Here is a 22,261-nt window from a genome sequence, read left to right on the forward strand (position 1 = left end):
CTTGAAAACAACAAATAGGAGTACTGCATAGCATAGTAGCAAAACAATTTCTTTTTCATTGCAACCTACACAATAGAAACCATTTCTAATTAGGTATTATTTAAGATCCTTTTTTCTTGGCCAAAATAGTAATCAAAGCCTTTTGACTTCTAATTAAAAAAAACAAAACCAAAAAACTGCTGCTTAGTCTATTTTGTCTCTATTTAATTTTCTTACCTTTTTTGTTTTCTCTAAAAAAATACTTCTAGTTGATGAATTTTCTGACAAACAAGTGTTTCTTGTTCTTTTAAACTGTTTTTTTCTTTTTTTCATAATGCTGAATCTTCTTCCTACTATAAATCAAGTTGTTCTATTCTAATCTACACGGTCTCAACATTAAATTTATCCATGACTAGATTGCATCCTTGTTTTACCTGTCCCATAAAGGAGGGAACAAGGGTTCCCATATTCCTTGTACAGACCATACAGTCACACAGTTGCACCTTCATTGCTCAAGTAAGGAGGGGCTGAAACTCTAACGGGGTTAAGTCCTGTACACCTAAGAGCTTTCTTACAAAGCACTAGAGAGTTTGACTTTTCCCTGGTAGCCTGTCACTCTCTAACATATTTGCAGCATAGCACCGGAGTGCTGCACCTGGTAGTGTGCAATAGGTTCAAAGTACCCAGCAAGTAATAAACATTCTGTGCTTCTGTGGCAGACATATCCGAGTTTTCTAGACAACAGGATCTCCAACCATTCCCCAGGGTGCCCAGAAATCCTGGGCAAATGTTCAAGCTCCTCAACATTTCAAACAGAAAACATACCTAGAAAATTTTTATGTATGCTAATCCTAATAAAATGCAATTTAGACTTTGGTAAAACATGTTTTAAAATTTCATGAGCTACTTTCCTAGAGTGAGCATTTGCCAATTAACCGGTGTTAGTAACTCAAAAAAGCCCCAATAATTATGTAGCGCCTGTAGTATTACTACTAAAAAATCATTAAACTTGGTTGTTTGTCATCCTGATTCAAATTTTTTCATTATATTTTCCTATCAAATTCAGAACCATTAGCTCATAAATATAAGCATACACTATGCCCAACCATAGAAGTCTGAAAAATGTTAAAGAACCCAAAAATAAGAAAGTTAATAAAAATAAAAAGTTAAAATAATACTGGAAATGCATATTTTGATTTATTATCCTGTGTGTTTCATAAAAGTAAGCAGTGTTCCTGAAGATATTATTTGACTACTTGAAACAGTTTTGAAACTGCAACTTTCTTCAGGATATGTTTATTAAAAATTTTGATTCTGCCTTTATGGAAAGTGGCAGATATGATAAACTTCTGTGATAATCTGTGATAATAATAAACAATTTTTGTGATTCTGAAAGTTAAAAGGTAAACAGAAGTGAAAGACCTTTTTCCCCCATGTGTACCACAGTATGTGTAACCCAGGCTCTGTGCACTGGCAAAATCTATGGTACTAAGAAAACAGAAAATTAGATTACAGTTCTATTTCCTGGCTTTAGACCCACATGACATATTTGCATTCAGATTTCTAAACTTATCATAATGAAACCCGCATACGGTAAGACATTGCTACATACATGTCCTCTCTGAAATGTATTCTTTGAATAACAAATTATTATCTTTTCAAATATACCTTAAAAACAAACAAACAACAACAACAAAAAAAACTTATGAAGACAGAAGTTAGGGGAAACTAGCAATTAAAAAAGGATATTAACCATTATCATAAGTTTTAGCTCAATCACTATACAGTTCATCCACAAGCCATCATGGATATAATAAAGTTATTTGAAAGACAGCACTTGATGTAATGAGTAGTAATGTAAATGAATCTTTAAAGTTTACTCTAAATAGCAGAAAAATATCTGTTCCTATTCAATGCTAACTGTCAGTGTCTCTCTCACAGATATGTTGAGGCCATATAGTAACTAGAACAGTACTAATTAAGGCAGACGAGCAACAAAATGCTTTTTACAGAGTTTAAAGGGGAGGGGGAGGGGAAACCACTTCTCAAAAAATAATTCTTTCTAAAATTGTTTATATTTTGCAGGTGTCACATTACCATTTAATGAATAGATACAGTAATCTTTTTCAGTAATCATAATTACCAAGTAAGACATTACACAATACACTTCCAATATAGTTTAGTTGTTTAGTTGTTTAGTTATTTAGTTATTTCTTTTCCCCTTGATTTTATTTTCTAAGAACACGAGATCTAAATAGGCCCTTCTCATCAAATGTTGATACAACAATTAAAGAAATGAGCAAATACTAGAACATTTATGAGGATAGTGAAAATCACTAATGCTATTAATTGCTTTGATTTGTATGCCATTATTTTCTTAACAAATAGAGTCAGGCTAAAATGCATTCTACCATGACAGAATGCTGGGACTTTAATTATATCTTTCCCCATGTTGTTTACAATACTTTTCTGGGATTTCCCATAAGGAATATTCTACAGTTTTACATAGGAAGTATGGGGGTTTTGCTTCAGTCTTACTTATATATTATGATCTGGCAGAAGTGTTTCAATTAATTTCTTCTTCAGAATAATTTATAAACAGCATAAGATAACTATTTTATTTAGGTATCCTTAAATCAAGTCAAACACAAAAAAACTAGTAAAAATATAAATGATACTTACAATAATACTATAATATATTATAAATAGGTTTTAAACTTATTCTTGTTGGAAGAATATGTTTAAAGATAAATCTACTTCTTGTCTGGCAGCATGCAGAACAATTAATTTTTGATAAAAACCTAAGAGAAATGCTGTTCAGTTCTCATTAGAACTGTGCTAAGTATGAAATGGGCTGATTTTGTAAGCTAAGTGGCCCAGAGTTTAGCTACAAATATTCAGAAAAGCAAACCAGAAATCATCAGTATCATAAATGAAAATGTTATTTTATAATTTCCTCTGGAAAGGGAATTATCATCATGTTTCTGTCTCATATTTCAGATTGATAGTAGCAGGGTTATATACTGTGATATTTTGAGAGAATTTTTAATTTTTTTTTTTTTTTTTGAAAGAACAATTTACATTCCCTTTGATACACACTCAGTTAAGCAGTTCCATAACAGAGTCAAGCTGGAGAAGAAACAAAAAGGAAATAAGGTACCCCAAAAGCATAAGGCCTGATCATCTTCAATATTGCAGAGAAAACAGTCAAGACAATTAATAATGTTTTAATATACAGAACTCCAGCTTCTCTCCCTTGATCATCTGCGGTATCAGTGGATTTCCCTGAAACACACTGCAAACATACCTGAACTTCTGTATTGGCTATACAAGTATCTTAAAATTTCAGGGAGGACTTAAGATGCATAGATTGCCATGATTCATTGACACTGAAATTAATTGCCATTATTAAACACCACTATACATTTAACCTGCTAACAGTTCAAGTGATCAAAATTACAATACTGAAAATAAATATCATCTTCCTTACCTGTGTATACAGTTTTTAGATTCAAGATATGCCATACCAGAAGCAGCATCTAATGAACATTTCACTAACTGTTTGGTTTTTAGCTCATCCTTCTTTTTTCTTAAAAAGGTCAGGAAATCTCCTCCTAGAGAAACATACAGACAGACAATGAGACAAGAGAGAGAAATGTCAGTATTGTATCTATTATTAGGGACGCAAGACTGAACAAAATGCAGCTATCGGCTATTCTCCTCAACCCATCAGTCTGAAGTTACTTTAAGAAAAAAGGAATGCACTATCACCAGATGTGGTTCCCCTAAGCTCCCTTAAATATTAAGTGCTTAAAAGTGAAAACTGCACAAAGCATGACAGAAGTTAAGCAAAACCTGTGTTTGTATATCAAAAATCTTCACTAGTATACACATTTATATGAAAACTATTGACAAAAACAACTGATATTTTGTGATAAATTTGTGTCTCTCATTACAGAATGGTTGCTGGAAAGGTTACAAAGTGTTTTACTTCTTGGGCAATATTAACTGCCTATTTCATGCTGGCAATTAAAGGCAAACAATTATTACTGGGACTTCAGAGCCTTCAAAGGATTTCCAAAAGAGAATCTGCATTTGCAAAAGAGTTTCAGAAAAAGTGATTTAGGACAAAGATAAACACAGGAGACATTATATAAACACTGCAATGACAAAAAATCACAGTATAGCTTTCCATGTCACAATAATTACTTGCTAATTTATAGCCAGCCATTGCTCCAGTCTTTGTTTCTTTTCACTTTGCACTGAACTGACTACAGCAATTCTCTATCACAAGTAATACTCTATGACACAATCTGAGAAATTATTGACCCAGTCTGGTAACTGACAAAAAGCAGATATAGCTAGAGAGAAGGAAGATGACCACTCCATTGAAATAGGTGTAATTTCTTCCACATATAAACAGAATTATTCTGATTACAGCAGACAGTTAAAAATAATTTTTAAGCATCCCTCCTCCACACACACACAAGCAATATTGCATTCAGAGCTGACTAAAATTATTTTTTATATACTGAGCACTCACTGCTCAGTACATAGGAATCATCTTTTAATAAGTACTATTATACGTCTATATGAATGTGAAATTCTTCCAGTGTTGAAAAATTGTGGCATTGCTTGTATGGGAACAGTAAATCAAGGCAGCTTAAAAAAAACACCCTGTAAGTTTTTTTTCCTAAAAAAGCAACTAACCAGAATCAACCAGTTTTCAATATTGAAAATCACAACACATAAGTGCATTAATCATATGCTGGAGGATGCCTGAATTTTGGTCCTATGAGACAGGGACACATCAGGGCCCTGTCAGAACCAGGCTCCAGGCCATCAGAGCAATAAGTGCCTTGCAAGACTTGCCTTGCAAGGACTTTTAATTGAAAAATTGTATATAATCTTATAAATTCCTTTCTAATATGCTTAAGCAAGCAGATGAAGATCCTAATTTTCATCAGCTCATTTTTGAACAGATGGAAAGGTTCTCATTTTCTTATATTACAATGTCAAATTGGCAGAGTATGAGCCTGTAACTTTCCAATACATACCATCAGAAGGTGATTTAGACTTGCTAATTTATCTTCAGTGCTTGACATGCACTGCATGAATTTCTAGATTTTTGAGCAAAAATAGCACAGTATACTTCAGTTGTATACAGTATAATTTATGCTTATCATCAAAACATAGTTTAGTAATTGTAATATCTCAGAATCACAATAGGGAATAAAGTCACCAAGGACATGTTTTTATTAGTAGTATTTTACCGGTATTTGTTACTGAATAAAGGTCATGAAAATGTCTTTTAGATACTCTGTTCAACCTTGATTTGAAAGCACTGTTTGTTAGTTACAGTCCCACACAGTCCCATATGGCCAGTGCAAAAGTCTAATAGAGAGTGGAGACTAACAGTAGACTATCGGGGCCTGAATGAAGTCACGCCGCCGCTGAGTGCTGCTGTGTGGGACATGCTAGAACTTCAATATGAACTGGAGTCAAAGGCAGCCAAGTGGTATGCCACGACTGATTTCGCTAATGCGTTTTTCCTCATTCCCTTTGGCAGCAGAGTGCAGGCCACAGTTTGCTTTCACTTGGAGGGGCCTCCAGTACACCTGGAATCGACTGCCCCAGGGGTGGAAACACAGCCCCACCACTTGCCATGGACTGATCCAGACTGCACTGGAACAGGATGGGGCTCTGGAACACCTGCAATACATTGATGACATCATCATACGGGGCAATACAGCAGAAGAAGTTTTTGAGAAAGGGAAGAACATGGCCCAAATCCTCCGGAAAGCCGGTTTTGCATTAAAACAAAGTAAGGTCAAGGGACCTGCACAGGAGATCCAGTTCTTAGGAATAAAATGGCAAGATGGACGTCGTCAGATCCCAATGGATGTGATCAACAAAATAACAGCCGTGTCTCCACCAACCAGCAAAGAGGAAACACAGGCTTTCTTGGACGTTGTGGGTTTTTGGAGAATGCATATTCCAAATTACAGTCTCATCGTAAGCCCTCTCTATCAAGTGACCCGGAAGAAGAACAATTTCAAATGGGGCCCTGAGCAACGACAAGCCTTTGAACAAATTAAACGGGAGATAGTTCGTGCAGTAGCCCTTGGGCCAGTCCGGGCAGGGCAAGATGTCAAAAATGTGCTCTACACCACAGCTGGGGAGAACGGCCCTACCTGGAGCCTCTGGCAGAAAGCACCAGGGGAGACTCGAGGTCGACCCCTGGGGTTTTGGAGTCGGGGATACAGAGGATCTGAGGCCCACTATACTCCAACTGAAAAAGAGATATTGGCAGCATATGAAGGGTCTCGAGCTGCTTCGGAAGTGGTTGGTACTGAAGCACAGCTCCTCCTGGCACCCCGACTGCCGGTGCTGGCCTGGATGTTCAAAGGGAGGGTCCCCTCTACACATCATGCAACTGATGCTACGTGGAGTAAGGGGGTCGCACTGATCACACAATGGGCTCGAATAGGAAACCCCAGTCGCCCAGGAATCTTGGAAGTGATCATGGACTGGCCAGAAGGCAAAGATTTCGGAAGGAGGAGGTGACGCCTGCTGAGGAGGCCCCACCGTATAATAAACTGCCAGAAAATGAGAAGCAATATGCCCTGTTCACTGATGGGTCCTGTCGTCTTGTGGGGAAGCATCGGAGGTGGAAAGCTGCTGTGTGGAGCCCTATACGACAAGTCACAGAAACTGCTGAAGGAGAAGGTGAATCGAGTCAGTTTGCAGAGGTGAAAGCCATCCAGCTGGCTTTGGATATTGCTGACCGAGAAAAGTGGCCAGTGCTCTGTCTCTGTACTGACTCATGGATGGTGGCAAATGCCCTGTGGGGGTGGTTGCAGCAATGGAAGCAGAGCAACTGGCAGCGCAGAGGCAAACCCATCTGGGCTGCCGCATTGTGGCAAGATATTGCTGCCCGGATAGAGAACCTGGCTGTAAAAGTACGTCACGTAGATGATCACGTCCCCAAGAGTGGGGCCAGTGAAGAACATCAAAACAACCATCAGGTGGATGAGGCTGCTAAGATTGAAGTGGCTCAGGTGGATCTGGACTGGCAACATAAGGGTGAATTATTTCTAGCTCAGTGGGCCCATGACACCTCAGGCCATCAAGGAAGAGATGCAACATATAGATGGGCTCGTGATCGAGGGGTGGACCTGACCATGGACACTATTGCACAGGTTATCCATGAATGCGAAACATGCGCTGCAAACAAGCAAGCCAAGCGGTTCAAGCCTCTCTGGTATGGAGGACGATGGCTGAAATATCAATATGGGGAGGCCTGGCAGATTGATTATATCACACTCCCACAAACCCGCCAAGGCAAGCCCCATGTGCTCACCATGGTGGAAGCAACCACCGGATGGCTGGAAACATATCCCGTGCCCCATGCCACCGCCCGGAACACTATCCTGGGCCTTGAAAAGCAAGGCCTATGGCGACATGGCACCCCAGAAAGAATCGAGTCAGACAACAGGACTCATTTCCGAAACAGCCTCATAGACACCTGGGCCAAAGAGCATGGCATTGAGTGGGTATATCACATCCCCTATCACGCACCAGCCTCCAGGAAAATCGAACGATACAATGGACTGTTAAAGACTACACTGAGAGCAATGGGTGGTGGGACATTCAAACACTGGGATACACATTTAGCAAAGGCCACCTGGTTAGCCAACACTAGGGGATCTGCCAATCCATCTGGCCCTGCCCCATCAAGACTTTTATGTACTGTAGAGGGGGATAAAGTCCCTGTAGTGCACATAAAAAATATGCTGGGGAAGACAGTCTGGGTTACTCCTGCCTCGGGCAAAGGCAAACCCATTTGTGGGATTGCTTTTGCTCAAGGACCTGGGTGCACATGATGAGGGAGGATGGGGAAGTCCGATGTGTACCTCAAGGGGATTTGCTTTTGGGTGAAAATAGCGAATGAACCGAATGGTATGATGTTAACTGCTATATAATACTGGATGTCATCACTTCTATGATTACTATATGCCATATCAACCAGTATACAGTAAGAATCACCCAGATTAATGAAGAATGAACTCTGAGGAAACTGAACAAAGTGCAGCGGTGATGGAACCAGGACTGGCTTCAGCATGCAACAATCCAACAGCGCACACCACCTCTCCTGCCCTGAAAGACTGTTATGACAGATGGAGCCCAAAGTCATGGACTGGATGAACTCAATGGAGATTTTAGAGGGATGGCCCACAGACTAAGGGAATGATATCTGTGTGTATATATCAAAAGACTGGAAAAGTGGTGGTGATTAATTGGAACGTATTGGAAAGGGTAGGACCCGGGCATGACGTAGATGGTATAGAATAAGGGGTGGATATTGTTATTGGGATAGAGTTAATTTTCTTCCTAGTAGCTGGTATAGTGCTGTGTTTTGGATTTAGGATGAGAATAATGTTGATAACACACTGATGTGTTAGTTGTTGCTGAGCAGTGCTTACACTGGTCAAGGACTTTTCAGCTTCCCATGCTCTGCCAGGTGCACAAGAAGCTGGGAGGGGGCACAGCCAGGACGGCTGACCCAGACTGGCCAAAGGGCTATTCCATACCACATGACATCATGCCCAGTATATAAACTGGGGGAGTTGGCTGGGACCCTTCGGCTGGGGCTGCACGGCTAGAAGGCGCGTCCCCTGGGTGGTGGATAGGGGATCCCTCTCTGGAGGGTGCACCGGATAAAATTGAAGAAGGTGCCGCGAACCAACGCAGCCTAAGGGAAGGCCACCCTGACAGAAAAACCACTGGCCCTCCAAGTCATGGGGGTTGGGCAGGAGGCCAACTACCTCCTCCCGGGAAAAAAAAATAAAAAGTTGCGGAAACGACGAGCATCAACTCGGAGATGGAGAAAATCAGTAATGAAGTGAGGAGGAGGAGATGGAAATGGATCGGTCATGTCTTGAGGAAAAAACCAACAGAAGACTGCGCTGTGGCCCTTGGCTCCAGAGCATGCAGCCGCAGACCGATCGAAGTGGAAGAATGATGTTCGTGCCTTATGTGCCTCCTGGCACTGAGAGAATTCAGATTCAGTCAGTTTGCTGGGAGGCAGTGATCGCTGCTCAGGGACTGGCTTGGCCTGTCAGTTGGCGGGTGGTGAGCAGGTGCATCACTTGTTTTTCCTGGTTTTTTTTTCTCTCTCTCTCATTTTTTTCCTTTTCACTACATTATTATTATTATTATTATTATTATTATTATTATTCATAAAATCATAGAATACCAGGTTGGAAGGGACCTCAAGGATCATCTGGTCCAACCTTTCTAGGCAAGAGCACAGTCTAGACGAGATGGCCCAGCACCCTGTCCAGCTGTGTCTTAAACGTGTTGTTGTTATTATTATTGTTGTTGTTGTTGTTGTTATTATTATATTTCATTCATTAAGCTGTTCTGACCTCGACCCACGAGTTTCCTCCCTTTTACCCTTCCGATTCTCTCCTCCATCCCACTAGGGTGGGAGGGTGCGTGAGCAGTTGTGTGGTGCTTAGTTGCCAGCTGGGGTTAAACCACGACATACATGTACTGAGGCTCTGCTTCCCAGGAAGTAGCTGGACATAGCCTGCTGATGGGAAATAGAGAATAAATCTCCTTTGTTTTTGCTTTACTTCCCCACCCCCACCTTCTTCCCAGGCTCAACTTCACTCCTGACTCTTCTACTTCCTCCCCCGCTCAGCGACTGGGGGGGAATGGGGATTTTGGTCACTTTGTCTCTGATGCTCCTTCCGCCTCACAGTTTTCCCCTGCTCCAGCCTAGGGTCCCTCCCATGGGCTGCAGTTCTTCACGAACTTTTCCAGCGTGGGTCCTTTCCATGGGATACAGTCCTTCAGGAACAGACTGCTCCAGCATGGGTCCCACACAGGCTGCAGCTCCTGTCAGGAGCCTGCTCTAGAGTAAGCTCTCCGCTGGATGCAGCTTCCTTCAGAGCATATCCACCTGCTCCGGTGTGGGCTCCTCCATGTGCTTCAGTGAGGATATCTGCTCCATCATGGTCCTCCATGGGCTTCACTATGGTTTTCTCCACAGGCTGCAGGGGAAATCTCAGCTCCAGCACCTGGAGCATCTCTTCTCCCTCCTTCTTCACTGACCTTGGTGTCTGCAGGATTGTTTCTCTCACAGTTTTCCTCACTCCTCTCTCTCACTGGTGCTGCACAGCATTTTTACCCTTTCTGAAATATGTTATTACAGAAGCGCCACCAGCATCGCTGATTGGCTCAGCTTTGGGCAGTGGCAGGTCCATTTTGGAGCCAGTTGAAACTGGCTCTGTCCATCATGGGGGCAGCTCCTGATGGGAATCCACCCCTGCATCGTCCTGCTACCAAAGCCTTGCCACATAAACACAATATATTTTTGTATATAACAATGGATGCACAGATGCTTAAGTATGCATTTTCCACTGTCTCTATTGTTTTCACTGATGACTTTATCCAAATGCATATTCTTTAATTCCATTTACATTTCGGACAATGGAAAAAAACCAAACAAAAAAGATTTCCTTTGCAGAGAGAGTTAATGACAGAGTAGCACTTGTCTACATAAAGTGCTAAGTTTCCAGAAAATTTTTAACACCTGAACAAAGTAAGAATCTGAATTGAAACCTGAAATGAAAAGCAGAGTAAGCCACTACTGAAACCCACGTCAGAACAGGCTCAAAAAGACACAGTAAGCACACAGTATACATGTATTTGGGAAATAAGAACTGTAGAAAAAGTGCAATTAAACAAAACAGTAAAAAACCTTAACACAGGGAATTCCACACTTTATGGAGCCATTTCTAATGTCTTCTCAGAGAAGAAACTGTCATTTATTAATCACAAACTTTCACTGCTGTACACTTACAAAATACAATTCTAACTTAAACCATGCCATTTTTTGTCATGAAAAAGAATGTCAGAGTTAATCTGCTTAAACAGCTTCAACTGTAAAGACATATAAGACAAAGCACAGATAAAGAAGATACTGAGAAAGCTGAGTGGTGAGTGAAACTCAAAAAGGCCACCAACATTTTATTCTTCAAAGGGCAGCATTAAATATCATGCCAAAGCACTAATAATAATAATTTTAGATAATCTCATCCAAACTTGTCATTAGAGAACAGAAAGCTAGTATCAGAGTCACTGCTTTTCTGAACTGATCTGAGTGTTTTGTCTGTCTTTCCTCTGCCAACTTCTTCAGAGTTAACATCCTTATCTTTTCTAGCTGATTTGGCCAGTCTCATGGTGTGCTAGCCAAGTTTTAACTGTCCAAAGAAGACAGAAAAGTGTGATGGTTTGAGCACAGTGTAATGTTACAGAGGGCAGGCAAGCATGGAAGTTATCTAGAGGACTTATAGTCCAGAAAAACATGATAGAATTAAGAAGTTACTTGCAAACCCAAAATCAGGAGACAGAAAATTTTTTGGATGGATTTGGACTGCAAACTGGGCATGAGAATCAGTGAAAGACGACTTCTAATTCCTTCTCTAATTGTATTAGTATGTTTCAACAAGTTGAAATTAGCAGAGATGTCTAGAGAAGCTGATTACTAGTGTATGTCTTAAAACCTGTCTCAGGACAATGCTGTTAGTTTCCATTTTAATAAAGTCAATCACATGTACTAATATAATAATCTAATATAATCTAATGGAATAAAGGCAGAAAATTCCAATAAGTCACAGATTTCATCAATGCACTTCTACTAAAGCTAGTTAGTACTCAGGAATTATAAACAGTCTAAATATTTACTAAGTGTTCATGAATTAAATGGTTCTTAAAACAGCTTGCAGTATAATTTTGAAGACAAATCTAGCAATATATAAAACAAAGTGTTGCATATTAACCAATACCAGACACTACCAAACCCACACATTTTCCAGCTTCTGAGAGAATCAGAGCAATAGTTGCCTGAATCCCATCAATTTGAAACTCTCTCCAATCGTTGATGAATAATATGAACTGAAGATTAAAAAATAAATCAAGAGCATCTGATTAACTGAATAATTTTGCTGAACAATGTCTTTTCATAAAGAGAAAACCCATATGAAAGATAATCCAAATTTGAGTTACTAAAATTGAAACACTACCCAGTGATTAAGTTTCTTTAAATACAAGTATAGCATTAACAATATAACCCTATTGTTAAAGGAAGTATTATTTAATATCTTTTCAGGAGAAAAATGAAGATATGGCAGAGAGACATTGTAGCAAATTCTGCTCTTGAATGGTTACAGAAAAACTCACAACAGATTTGAATAGCTCACTCCACTCCTAGAGCTGGTAGAAGCTAAGATCTCCAAAGATTTGCAACATGGGTGACTTTTTAAATCACTCATGAGAATGCAAATAAAGGCAAATAGAAAAAAAAATTTACACTATGGAAACAATACATAGGAACATATACTATGAGAAAAGAAAAAAAAAATACCTGAAACAAGTTCCATAACAATATAAATAGGTTGTCGCTGTGTGCAAACTCCTATGAGTTTTACAATATTAGGATGATCATACTGTTTGAGTATTCTGCAAAACATACAGTAAATTTATTATATTAATAAACTTTATTGTATAAACTGATTAAGTACCATAGGAAAATATCTTAAACCCTTAATATTATTTTAATGGAACACATCATTACTGTTATCATTTTAAAAAATCAATATAACAGATCAATCGTCATTGTGTTTGAATGAGGGCACATCAACTCACTTATAAATCAAGACTGAACGCTATATTATTTTTATTATAATTCTACTATTTGTCTACATGACAAAAGAACTGAAAAATGGCCTGACAGATCTGTAGTTCCTCAAGAACCCTTGCAATTAAAGAACATTTCAGTGGTGGACCAATAACAGTTAGGTCAAAAAAGCCTGCACAGCACTTCCCTATACTTTCCTTCTGCACTATTCAAATGTATGCTCATTCCAATTTTACTTTAAGAGATTAATTTGTACAATAAATTTTAAAAGAATATAAAGACAACAATTTCAACTTTGGGAATTAAGCAAAAACATTTATGTCTTCTTACACAATGCTTTAATAAGAACATTTGCAATCTAAACCAGCATGCTATAATTTACAAGTATAATGAAGACCTAGGAAGAATTCTGGAGTGACATTACAACTTTTAAATGCTTCTTCTACTATTTGCTAACTTAAACCATGTCTTCTTTTTCTCTTTTTCATAAGAGAAAGAGTAAAATACTAATCTACTTGGTACATATATACTTAGACACAGCGCATTTATTTTTCTTTCATTATAAGACTGTTCTTCCAGTGGCAGGCTGCTTAGCAAATGAAGCATCTCTGCAGTAGCTGAGTTATGAGCCATTTAAAGATATTCAATAGCTATAATGGCTGATATTATTGATTTATATAATGTCTTATAGTTTTCCATATTGATCATACAAGTTTTTGAGTAAAAATGAAAATATATCAAGTTCCATAGCAAGAAGGGAGAAAGATAATTTAAACAATTTTAAAATTATCTCGATATACCTCTCTACCCTGAATGAAATTTATATACCCTGAAGATATTTATATACCCACATAATCAGCCTATATTCAGAATAATTAGCATATTGTGGTATGATTGCAATCTGAAAAATAGGTATGCAATCACATGCTGCCTGACACAGCACAGAATCTCTCTTCTGAAGTGACTTCTTCCCAAGGAAAAATTAGTAAATGTGGGTATATACTATAACCTGGCCAAATTTGATCAGGTCTATTAATCAAGCAGGTGAGAAGGCAGGATTTATGACTGGTATAATTCAACAGTTACAGTGCAACAGTGTAGTGCAACAAGGGGAAGTGCAAAGTCCTGCACCTGGGGAGGAACAACCTGTCCTGGTTTCGGCTGGGATAGAGTTAATTTTCTTCCTAGTAGCTGGTATAGTGCTGTGTTTTGGATTTAGGATGAGAATAATGTTGATAACACACTGATGTTTTAGTTGCTGCTAAGTAGTGCTTACACCAGTCAAGGACTTTTCAGCTTCCCATGCTCTGCCCGGTGCACAAGAAGCTGGGAGGGGGCACAGCCAGGGGGGCTGACCCAGACTGGCCCAAGGGCTATTCCATACCGTATGACGTCATGCTCAGTATATAAACTGGGGGGAGTTGGCCGGGGGGCAGTGATCGCTGCTCAGGAACTGGCTGGGCATTGGTCAGCGGGTAGTGAGCAACTGCATTGTGCATCACTTGTTTTGTAGATTCTTTTATCATTCTTATCCTTATCCTTATTATTTTCTCTTCCTCTGCTGTCCTATTAAACTGTCTTTATCTCAACCCATGGGTTTTACTTTTTTTTCCGATTCTCTCTGCCATCCCACCGGGGGAGGGGGGGGAGTGAGCAAGTGGCTGTGTGGTGCTTAGTTGCTAACTGAGGTTAAACCATGACACAGCCCCATGCACTGATATATGTTGGGGGGTCACCCAGCTGGAAAGCAGCTCTGCAGAAAAGGAGGTGCCAGTTGGTGGACAAGAAGTTCAACATGAGCCAGCAATCTGCCCTTGCAGCAATGAAGGCTAATGGTGTCGTGGGCTGAATTAGGCAAAGTACTGTCAGCAGGTCGAGGGAGGTGATCCTTCCCCTCTACTCAGCCCTGGTGAGGCCACACCTGGAGTCCTGTGTCCAGTTCTGGCCTCCCCAGTACAAGAGAGATGTGGAAATACTGGAGAGAGTCCAATAAAGGGCCACAAAGATGATTAAGGGACTAGAGCATCTCTCCTATGAGGAAAGACTCAGAGAGCTGGGACTGTTTAGCCTAGAGAAGAGAAGGCTCAGGGAGGATCTTATCAGTGTATATAAATACATGAAGGGAGGATGCAAAGAGGACGGAGCCAAGCGCTTTTCAGTGGTGTCCAGTGACAGGACAAGTGGCAGTGGGCACTAACTGAAACACATGAGGTTCATCTGAACATGAGGAAACACTTTTTCACTGTGAGGGTGGCTGAGCACTTTCCAGGGTTGTCCAGGGACATTGTAGAGTCTTCATCCTTGGAGATATTCAAAAGCCATCTGGACACAGTCCTGGGCAACTGGCTCTAGGCGGCCCTGCTTGGACAAGATGAACCCCAGAGGACCCTTCCAACTGCAGCCATTCTGTTATTCTGTGATATAATCACATTTAAAGTAACAGTGTCTTTCAGTCTTTTTATCTGAATCCTTATGGCAAAACGCAGAAAAAGTTTTAAATTGAGGCATTTAAAATAAGAAAAATGTGTTTTATAGGCATAACTTGCTTTGCTGAAGAGTTGGTTTTGCCAAGTGCAGATGCTGCTGCATTCACACATTAAAAAAAAATGCCTATTTTTAGTTACTGGGACAACAGTTGTGGAACATATTGAGGGAGGGAAAAAAAAGTTTGAGAATGGCTTCTTCAAATTTTTGTGAAGGTCAGATTTTATGAATTCATCTAGTAATAAAACTTGAAAAAACACCACAGTGTAAATATATTTTTAAATTAAATTTAGAAAACCTACCTGGCTTCTGATAGAAATTTTATTTTCAGTTCCTGAGGAAGATCTTCTTTACAAGTTTTTACAGCCACAGGAGTCTTATCCTTTAATGTTCCTTTATATACCTCACCAAAATTACCCTGAAATCAGGGGAAAAAAAAATCATTCTAAGTAAACAAAGTCTTTGCTTTTTCATAAAAGAAAACCAAAGTAAGGAGAATAGAATAATCTCCATCAGATGCATTTCTTACTTAAATTTCTTACTTAAATAAAAACAAAATGAAACTTATTTAGGACAGAAATTGAAGGAAGAAGGTGTCAGCCAAACCCTTCCCCCCAGAAAACAAAAACAAAACCTGAAGATCTCATTCTTTTAGATAAGCTTTGTATTTCCCAAAGAATAAATCAACTCCATTTTAAATTTGTCGGGTAAATTTTCAGATGAATCCTCCTCCTGTTTGCTAGTATCTGGAGCTGCACGTGAGTTTAATAAACAGCAAAAATCTGCTGGAAATGTTTTCTTTTCTTTCCTCAGTAATGGAGATTTCTTTATACCATGCATTTGAATAATGTAGTGCCAAAGGAAGAAGATAGAGAAAAGGAGAAAAAAACAATCATAGATGGAAAATAGCAATGCTATTTAGTTACAAGAATAGATATTCAGGTGCTTAAACACAAGCCTCTAGTAGTATCTGAGAAACCTAAATAGCTGGAAAGCACGGCAGAGGATCTTTAATAGCCATCTATCATTCTAGAATAGCACTTCTAGAGGCCAGGACACTACCTCTGATATCTAAAATGGCACTAGATGCCCAAAGGTAAGTAGCTGAATCACTCCCCACATGCTTTTCCTCTAGCCTTCTGTTTAGAAGTACTTAATAGTGAAAACTGAAACTACCTTAAAGACTACTTAAGTATTAAAAATTGGGTTTTCCCCCTTAATTTAAAATATTTAATTATCATTTTATAACTGCTCCTTTTATATAACTTTCATTTTGCAGGGTATTATAGAATTAAGACAGAGTAAATAAATGGACCTGAGGTCTTTAGTAAAGCTTGCATCATCTTCTACATCAAACTTCCATGATTTTTATATTAATCCTTTCCAGGCTGCTCAAGATTTTATAATTCTTCAGATTTCTCATTTCCGGGGTAAATTATGACAGTTTATTTAACATTTTCTCATATAGAAGCTGATCATCCTGTCATACTTTGGTTTTGCTATTTTGTTTTTGAGATGGTTGCATAACAAGTTTATATAGCAGCCCAAGAAAGCTTTTTATTCTGTTTATTATTTTTTAAATACTTCTTAACCAGATTTCCTTTTATAATTACTTGTAAGCACTGAGTTGTCTTCATTGTTAAACATGCTTTGTGCCAAAAACATGCAATAAATACATAAATTCATTTTACTAAAGTAATCAATTTTCAGATAGATTACTTTAACTGTCTTTACTAATCAAGACATTCATAGCTGTTTTTTGGAAGACAAAATTTTTTATGCCTGAATCTTCTTTATTTTTGATACTTTTCTTGATACTTTTCTATTTAAGAATGTGAAACTGGCATAGTACCTGTATAGCATTTTACGTGGATACTCTCTAAAGGTAACTAATGCTTTTTGTCATCTTAAGCTGTTAAAGAGATTTTATCCTGGGAAACAGAATTTTATGACAGTATTTAATTGCCCATTTCTTGAACAGTTTATCGATTCTTATAGTGTGTCTCCTAATACTAAGCAACGAAGCTGGTGAAGGGTCTGGAGCACAAGGCTTATGAGGAGCGGCTGAGGGAGCTGGGGTTGTTTAGTCTGGAGAAGAGGAGGCTGAGGGGAGACCTTATTGCTCCCTACAACTGCCTGAAAGGAGGCTGTAGCGAGGTGGGGGTCAGTCTCTTCTCCCTAGTAACAAGTGATAGGACGAGAGGAAACGGCCTCAAGCTGCGCCAGGGGAAGTTTAGGTTGGATATTAGGAAAAACTTCTTCACCAAAAGAGCTGTCAGACATTGGAACAGGCTGCCCAGGGAAGTGGTTGAGTCCCCATCCCTGGAGGTATTTAAAAGACGGGTAGATGTCGTGCTGAGGGACATGATTTAGTGGTGGACTGGCAGTGCTAGGTTAACGGTTGGACTTGATGATCTTAAAGGTCTTTTCCAGACAAACGATTCTATGATTCCATGAACAAGTGTTGATTAAATCATCTTATTGCATCAGATTTTTTATTTATATAAAACTTTCCTATTTTGCAACAATATTATTCTTTTATAAAATTGCACAAACAGCCACATAATGCTTTACAGAAACCCACTTTTCTTAAAAGCCTTCCAAATAAGAAAAATATGTATGCTAGAGTTAAACATTTTCAGTACTCAGACACATTCCATCATTTCCCAGTAAATGTGATTTACATTTATTTAAAGCACAATGTTGTGTTTTGTATTAAATTAAAAGAATTGGTATAAAATTGCATACCACAGTAATTTAAAAGATAAGGCAAATAAATAGGAAATGTACAGACTTCATGAGTAGTATAGACCTATTTAAATGTTATTTAGCTCACTTGATAACTTACTTTGCCCAGTAATTCTCCCAGTGTGACATCTTCATGATTGAGAGCCCATTTCTTGTCCTAGGGAAAGGAAAGGAAAGAAAAATTTTCAGTATGTGTACTTTCAATAAAATAAATTTCAGCCAGTAGAAACATACCTAAAGAAGGATTTTATTCAGATCACTCAATCAATAGCATGCTAGGAAGTTATAAATTCAAGAGTTTGCAAAACACGTTTTAGAAATCTTGCTATACAATAAGATATTGAAATATACTATACAATAAATTTCTATCAGAAGATTATGCCTACAACAGTATATGCTTTTTACACACAAGCTCTGGAAAGGGTATCTAGCACTCTGTTTAAAAAAAAGAAAAGTAAAAATCAGCAAGGACAACTTCATTTTAGAATGCAAAATAACATATTGCTAGATTAAAAAAAAATTTTTGTCCTCAGTGTACTGAAAAAGCCCCCAATTTTCCTATTATGAATAAGACACATATTTGCATCTCTTAAACCTTCTGTGGTAGTCTGATATATTACAGGAAACTACTTGAAAAAGATAACATAACAAGAGATGATTACAGTATCTTTTTTGAGTGCTGATGACCAATACCACAAATATTCTACAACAACCCACAGACACATTGAAAACAATTATAAGCTTCTTGCTACACAGACCTATTTAATAAATATTTAATAAAAGTTAGAGTAGGATATTTTAAATCTAACCCATATAATGAAACAACTGTTTAATATTGTACATTTTTAATAGTCTGTTAGCACCTCATCTACTACCTACCTCGCAAGCATGATTATCACTTGTCATGTTATTGGTAAGGTCCTAATTATATTTCAAGCAATCTCTATTACTAATTGTGGTGCTATTAAACAGTTCTGTACCAGCATGAATTAAAAGTATGAGAGACTTTTAGCAAATGGTAAGAGGAGATGGAAACATTTTATTTCAAGGAATAACCATTTTACGAAGTGTTTATAGTTTTTTGGACTTTATTTTCCCATTTGCTTTCAGGGTGAAAAACAATAGTGAGCAAAATATTGCCACCATTTTACTTACTAGATACAAAGATATAAATATAATAAAACAAATTTTGCAACTGAAAGACTGGAATAGGAGAATCTGTGTTAAGGCATTATATTGGTAAAAGTTTTTAGAATGATACAATATTTTTCAAGTGCTTTTTTATTGCCTTACATTATTAAATACATTTAAGTTTATCCTAAACAAAGTCTGTTTCATTTTGATTTAGATATTTTCATTTCTACTAATATATTTATCAAACTTTTCCACTTAGGTATTAAAGCTAACAGCTGTTTGCGGTATTGCTAAGGTCACTGCCTTTGGAATCCTGTAATTGGTACTTGCTTTCCAAGTGAACCACAGTACGTGATAATCATTACATTAGACAACAACACATATATGGTTTTTATCATAGGTCAAATTTTAACTCACTATTGTTAATAAATTTACAGTGTGAAATGATCTCAAAAACAAAACAAAAAGCATGTGCTGCCCCATTACACTCTCCCTCAAGCATAATTTACCAGGTTGAATGAAACTGAAAAAATCATTGTGGATGAATACAAATACCTGTAACAAATACACCATATAAGTATATTTTCAGATACAGCAGGTAGGAAATATTCTACTCTATATACTTACAATATTTCTGAGTAAGTGTAATGTATGAACTCTGTTGAAATAAGAGACTCACTAGAGATTACAGTAGAAGAAGAATGCAGACAGAATATCTATCATTTTAAAAAGTGCTAGAAAAAAATCACATTTAAAGTAACTTACTGTGGGCTACTAGAACATTTAAACTGTACTTGTGGGGAAAAACTAGAACTCAGTGATTTTTCCAGATTGTTTTTGTAAGGAGTGTGTCCTGACTTGAATCTGGCTGACCTGCAATCCTTTTCCCTGACAACTAAAACACACAAAGACTGAGTTGCTTCAGCAGTTTTAGGAGCCATTTTTAGTAGGCTGTCCCATTTACATTGCATATAAAGCCTACCAGCTGTGCATTGCTGTCCACTGGACCTGTTGGGTGCAAGTGTGCTTCAAACTCTCGATTTCTGTTTCTGGTCTCTGGTCTGCTATTCTGCTCTGGTTTCCCTGCCTGACACCCTGATGTGAACAGCCATAAAGATGGCCTAGTTAGAAGGGGAAAATTACTGAGCAGAAGAAAATTGTTGAAAAATACTGATAGAGAAAATGCCTGCTAGCCTGGGAACTAGGCCTGTGAACCAGAAGCTTCCTTGAAAAGTGCAACTGGCGTCTTTGAAGTGCAGCTGGGTAACTAGAAACTGGAGACATCCTGAGATACCATCGATAAGTACAAAACCAAGGAACTATAACAGTAACTTATCATCTGAAAAGGTGAAAAATAGTCTGGGAAAAGGGGAAAACATCCTAAGAAAGTAAGAATCAGTAACTGCCATAGGCTGTTCTAACTGCAAGAACAGGAAATGAGTCTGGAAAAATAAAAGTGGTTTGAAAGAGCAGAAAACATCTATTTGCTGTCCCAGGTGAAAAACAGAAATTAACAGCATCTATTGGCTGTTCGAAGTGGTGGTGTCCTATGCCCTCTTATGTCTCTATGTTATAAAAAGGACTTAATTTTTATGCAAAACAGAGCCTCTCTCTCTGAGAACTTTCCATGCTGCCCATACTTTTCCTAAACAGGTTGAATTTTGCACAAACTTTCTATGAGATCTTGGATCCTTACCAAGGATGCCTGGCTGAGTCCAAGATCCAAGACGCGGATCATCTTTGAAGTGAGACTGTCTTTTATCTTACTGGTCCCCCTCTGGGCCCACTTTTGGGGTCAGTTCAATTTGTCCTCTGGGATGGTTGGGTCCCCCTCTGGGATCAGTTTGTCCTTCCCTCTGGAATGGCTTGGCCCCTTCTGAAATGTGTCTAATTCGCTTGATATATCCATGTAAGTAATCATCTGTCATAATTATATCTGCTGTTATACTGTTGATAAGTTTGCTTCACTAATGATAAGTTTGTAGTAACCTGTAATAGTATATACCTACTTGGTTGTTGCTGTTATTGGTTGTTGCTATAATGGTGATTGTTGCTATACTATTGATTCTATTATTGATCGCTGCCATACTATTGATTGATACTATATCATTCATTGCTGACAGTCATTTATAATAGCTTGATATATATATAGAGAGCACAAGTTTTATGAGGCTAGAGCACAAGTCTTATGAGGAGCGGCTGAGGGAGCTGGGGTTGTTTAGTCTGGAGAAAAGAAGGCTGAGGGGAGACCTTATCGCTCCCTACAACTACCTGAAAGGAGGCTGTAGTGAGGTGGGGGTCGGTCTCTTCTCCCAAGTAACAAGCGATAGGGCAAAAGGAAACAGCCTCAAGTTGCACCAGGGCAGATTTAGGTTGGATATTAGAAAAATCTTCTTCACTGAAAGGGTAGTCGGGCACTGGCACAGGCTGCCCAGGGAAGTGGTTGAGTCCCCATCCCTGGAGGTATTTAAAAGACGTGTAGATGTGGTGCTTAGGGACATGGTTTAGTGGTGGACTGGCAGTGTCAGGTTAACGGTTGGACTTGATGATCTTAAAGGTCTTTTCCAACCTGAATGATTCTATGATTCTATGATTCTATATTAGCTTTATTAATCATAGGTATACTTGTAGTGGTGATTTTTGTGGTAGTATACTTGCTAGTGGGGAATTGTATGGTATTTGTGGTAATCTAATAAATTAGAGAAATTTAGAGGATAAAAGCCTCTGTGTCCTTGTGTACTACAGAATCCCACGAACCCACGGTCATGATCTCTACGCACACGCAGGCCAGGTAACCCTTTAGGTTGTGACACAGCCTAGGTCTGATCCGTACCAATATAATCTATCTTGTGATAGTCTCCTCTGTTTCCTCAAATCAGACTTGCCACTGATAACTACCACTTCTTTCACCCCATGGATGGAGCTTTTCCTGAACAACTATTTTTTTTCCCTGAATGCTAAAGAGGGGGGAGCAGTTTTAGAAGGAGAAACCTAGTTGCAATCCCTATAAGAAAGTATGATACATTTCATTATTAGTGATACTGCAGCCATTTTAGAAAAAGTTGCATCGATTCTATTTGTAACAGGTCTTTGAAAGAAAGCATGAATGAACATCCAATGATTTAAAATGATTTAAAATCAACATCTATCAGTATCAAATGATTTAAAAAAAAGTAAGAATTGCGTTTATCCCACAATAAACTGTTC

The 22,261-nt window shown here is 38.4% G+C and overlaps 1 protein-coding gene across 2 annotated transcripts in view; it reads right to left on the bottom strand.

Moving 5' to 3' along the window:
* Positions 1-22,261, bottom strand: part of LOC309601615 (tyrosine-protein kinase Fer-like) — a gene marked incomplete at its 5' end in the record, with an annotated part of 158,509 nt that overhangs the window by 49,824 nt on the left and 86,424 nt on the right. For both annotated transcript variants that reach the window (XM_082334752.1, XM_082334751.1), the window contains 4 exons: positions 3,470-3,593; positions 12,416-12,510; positions 15,475-15,590; positions 18,021-18,077. In XM_082334752.1, coding sequence (XP_082190878.1) covers positions 3,470-3,593; positions 12,416-12,510; positions 15,475-15,590; positions 18,021-18,077 — 392 coding nt within the window. The remainder of the gene's footprint in view (positions 1-3,469; positions 3,594-12,415; positions 12,511-15,474; positions 15,591-18,020; positions 18,078-22,261) is intronic.

The sequence above is a fragment of the Platalea leucorodia genome, assembly GCF_965183815.1.
Source record: "Platalea leucorodia genome assembly, chromosome: W".
Taxonomy (NCBI): domain Eukaryota; kingdom Metazoa; phylum Chordata; class Aves; order Pelecaniformes; family Threskiornithidae; genus Platalea; species Platalea leucorodia.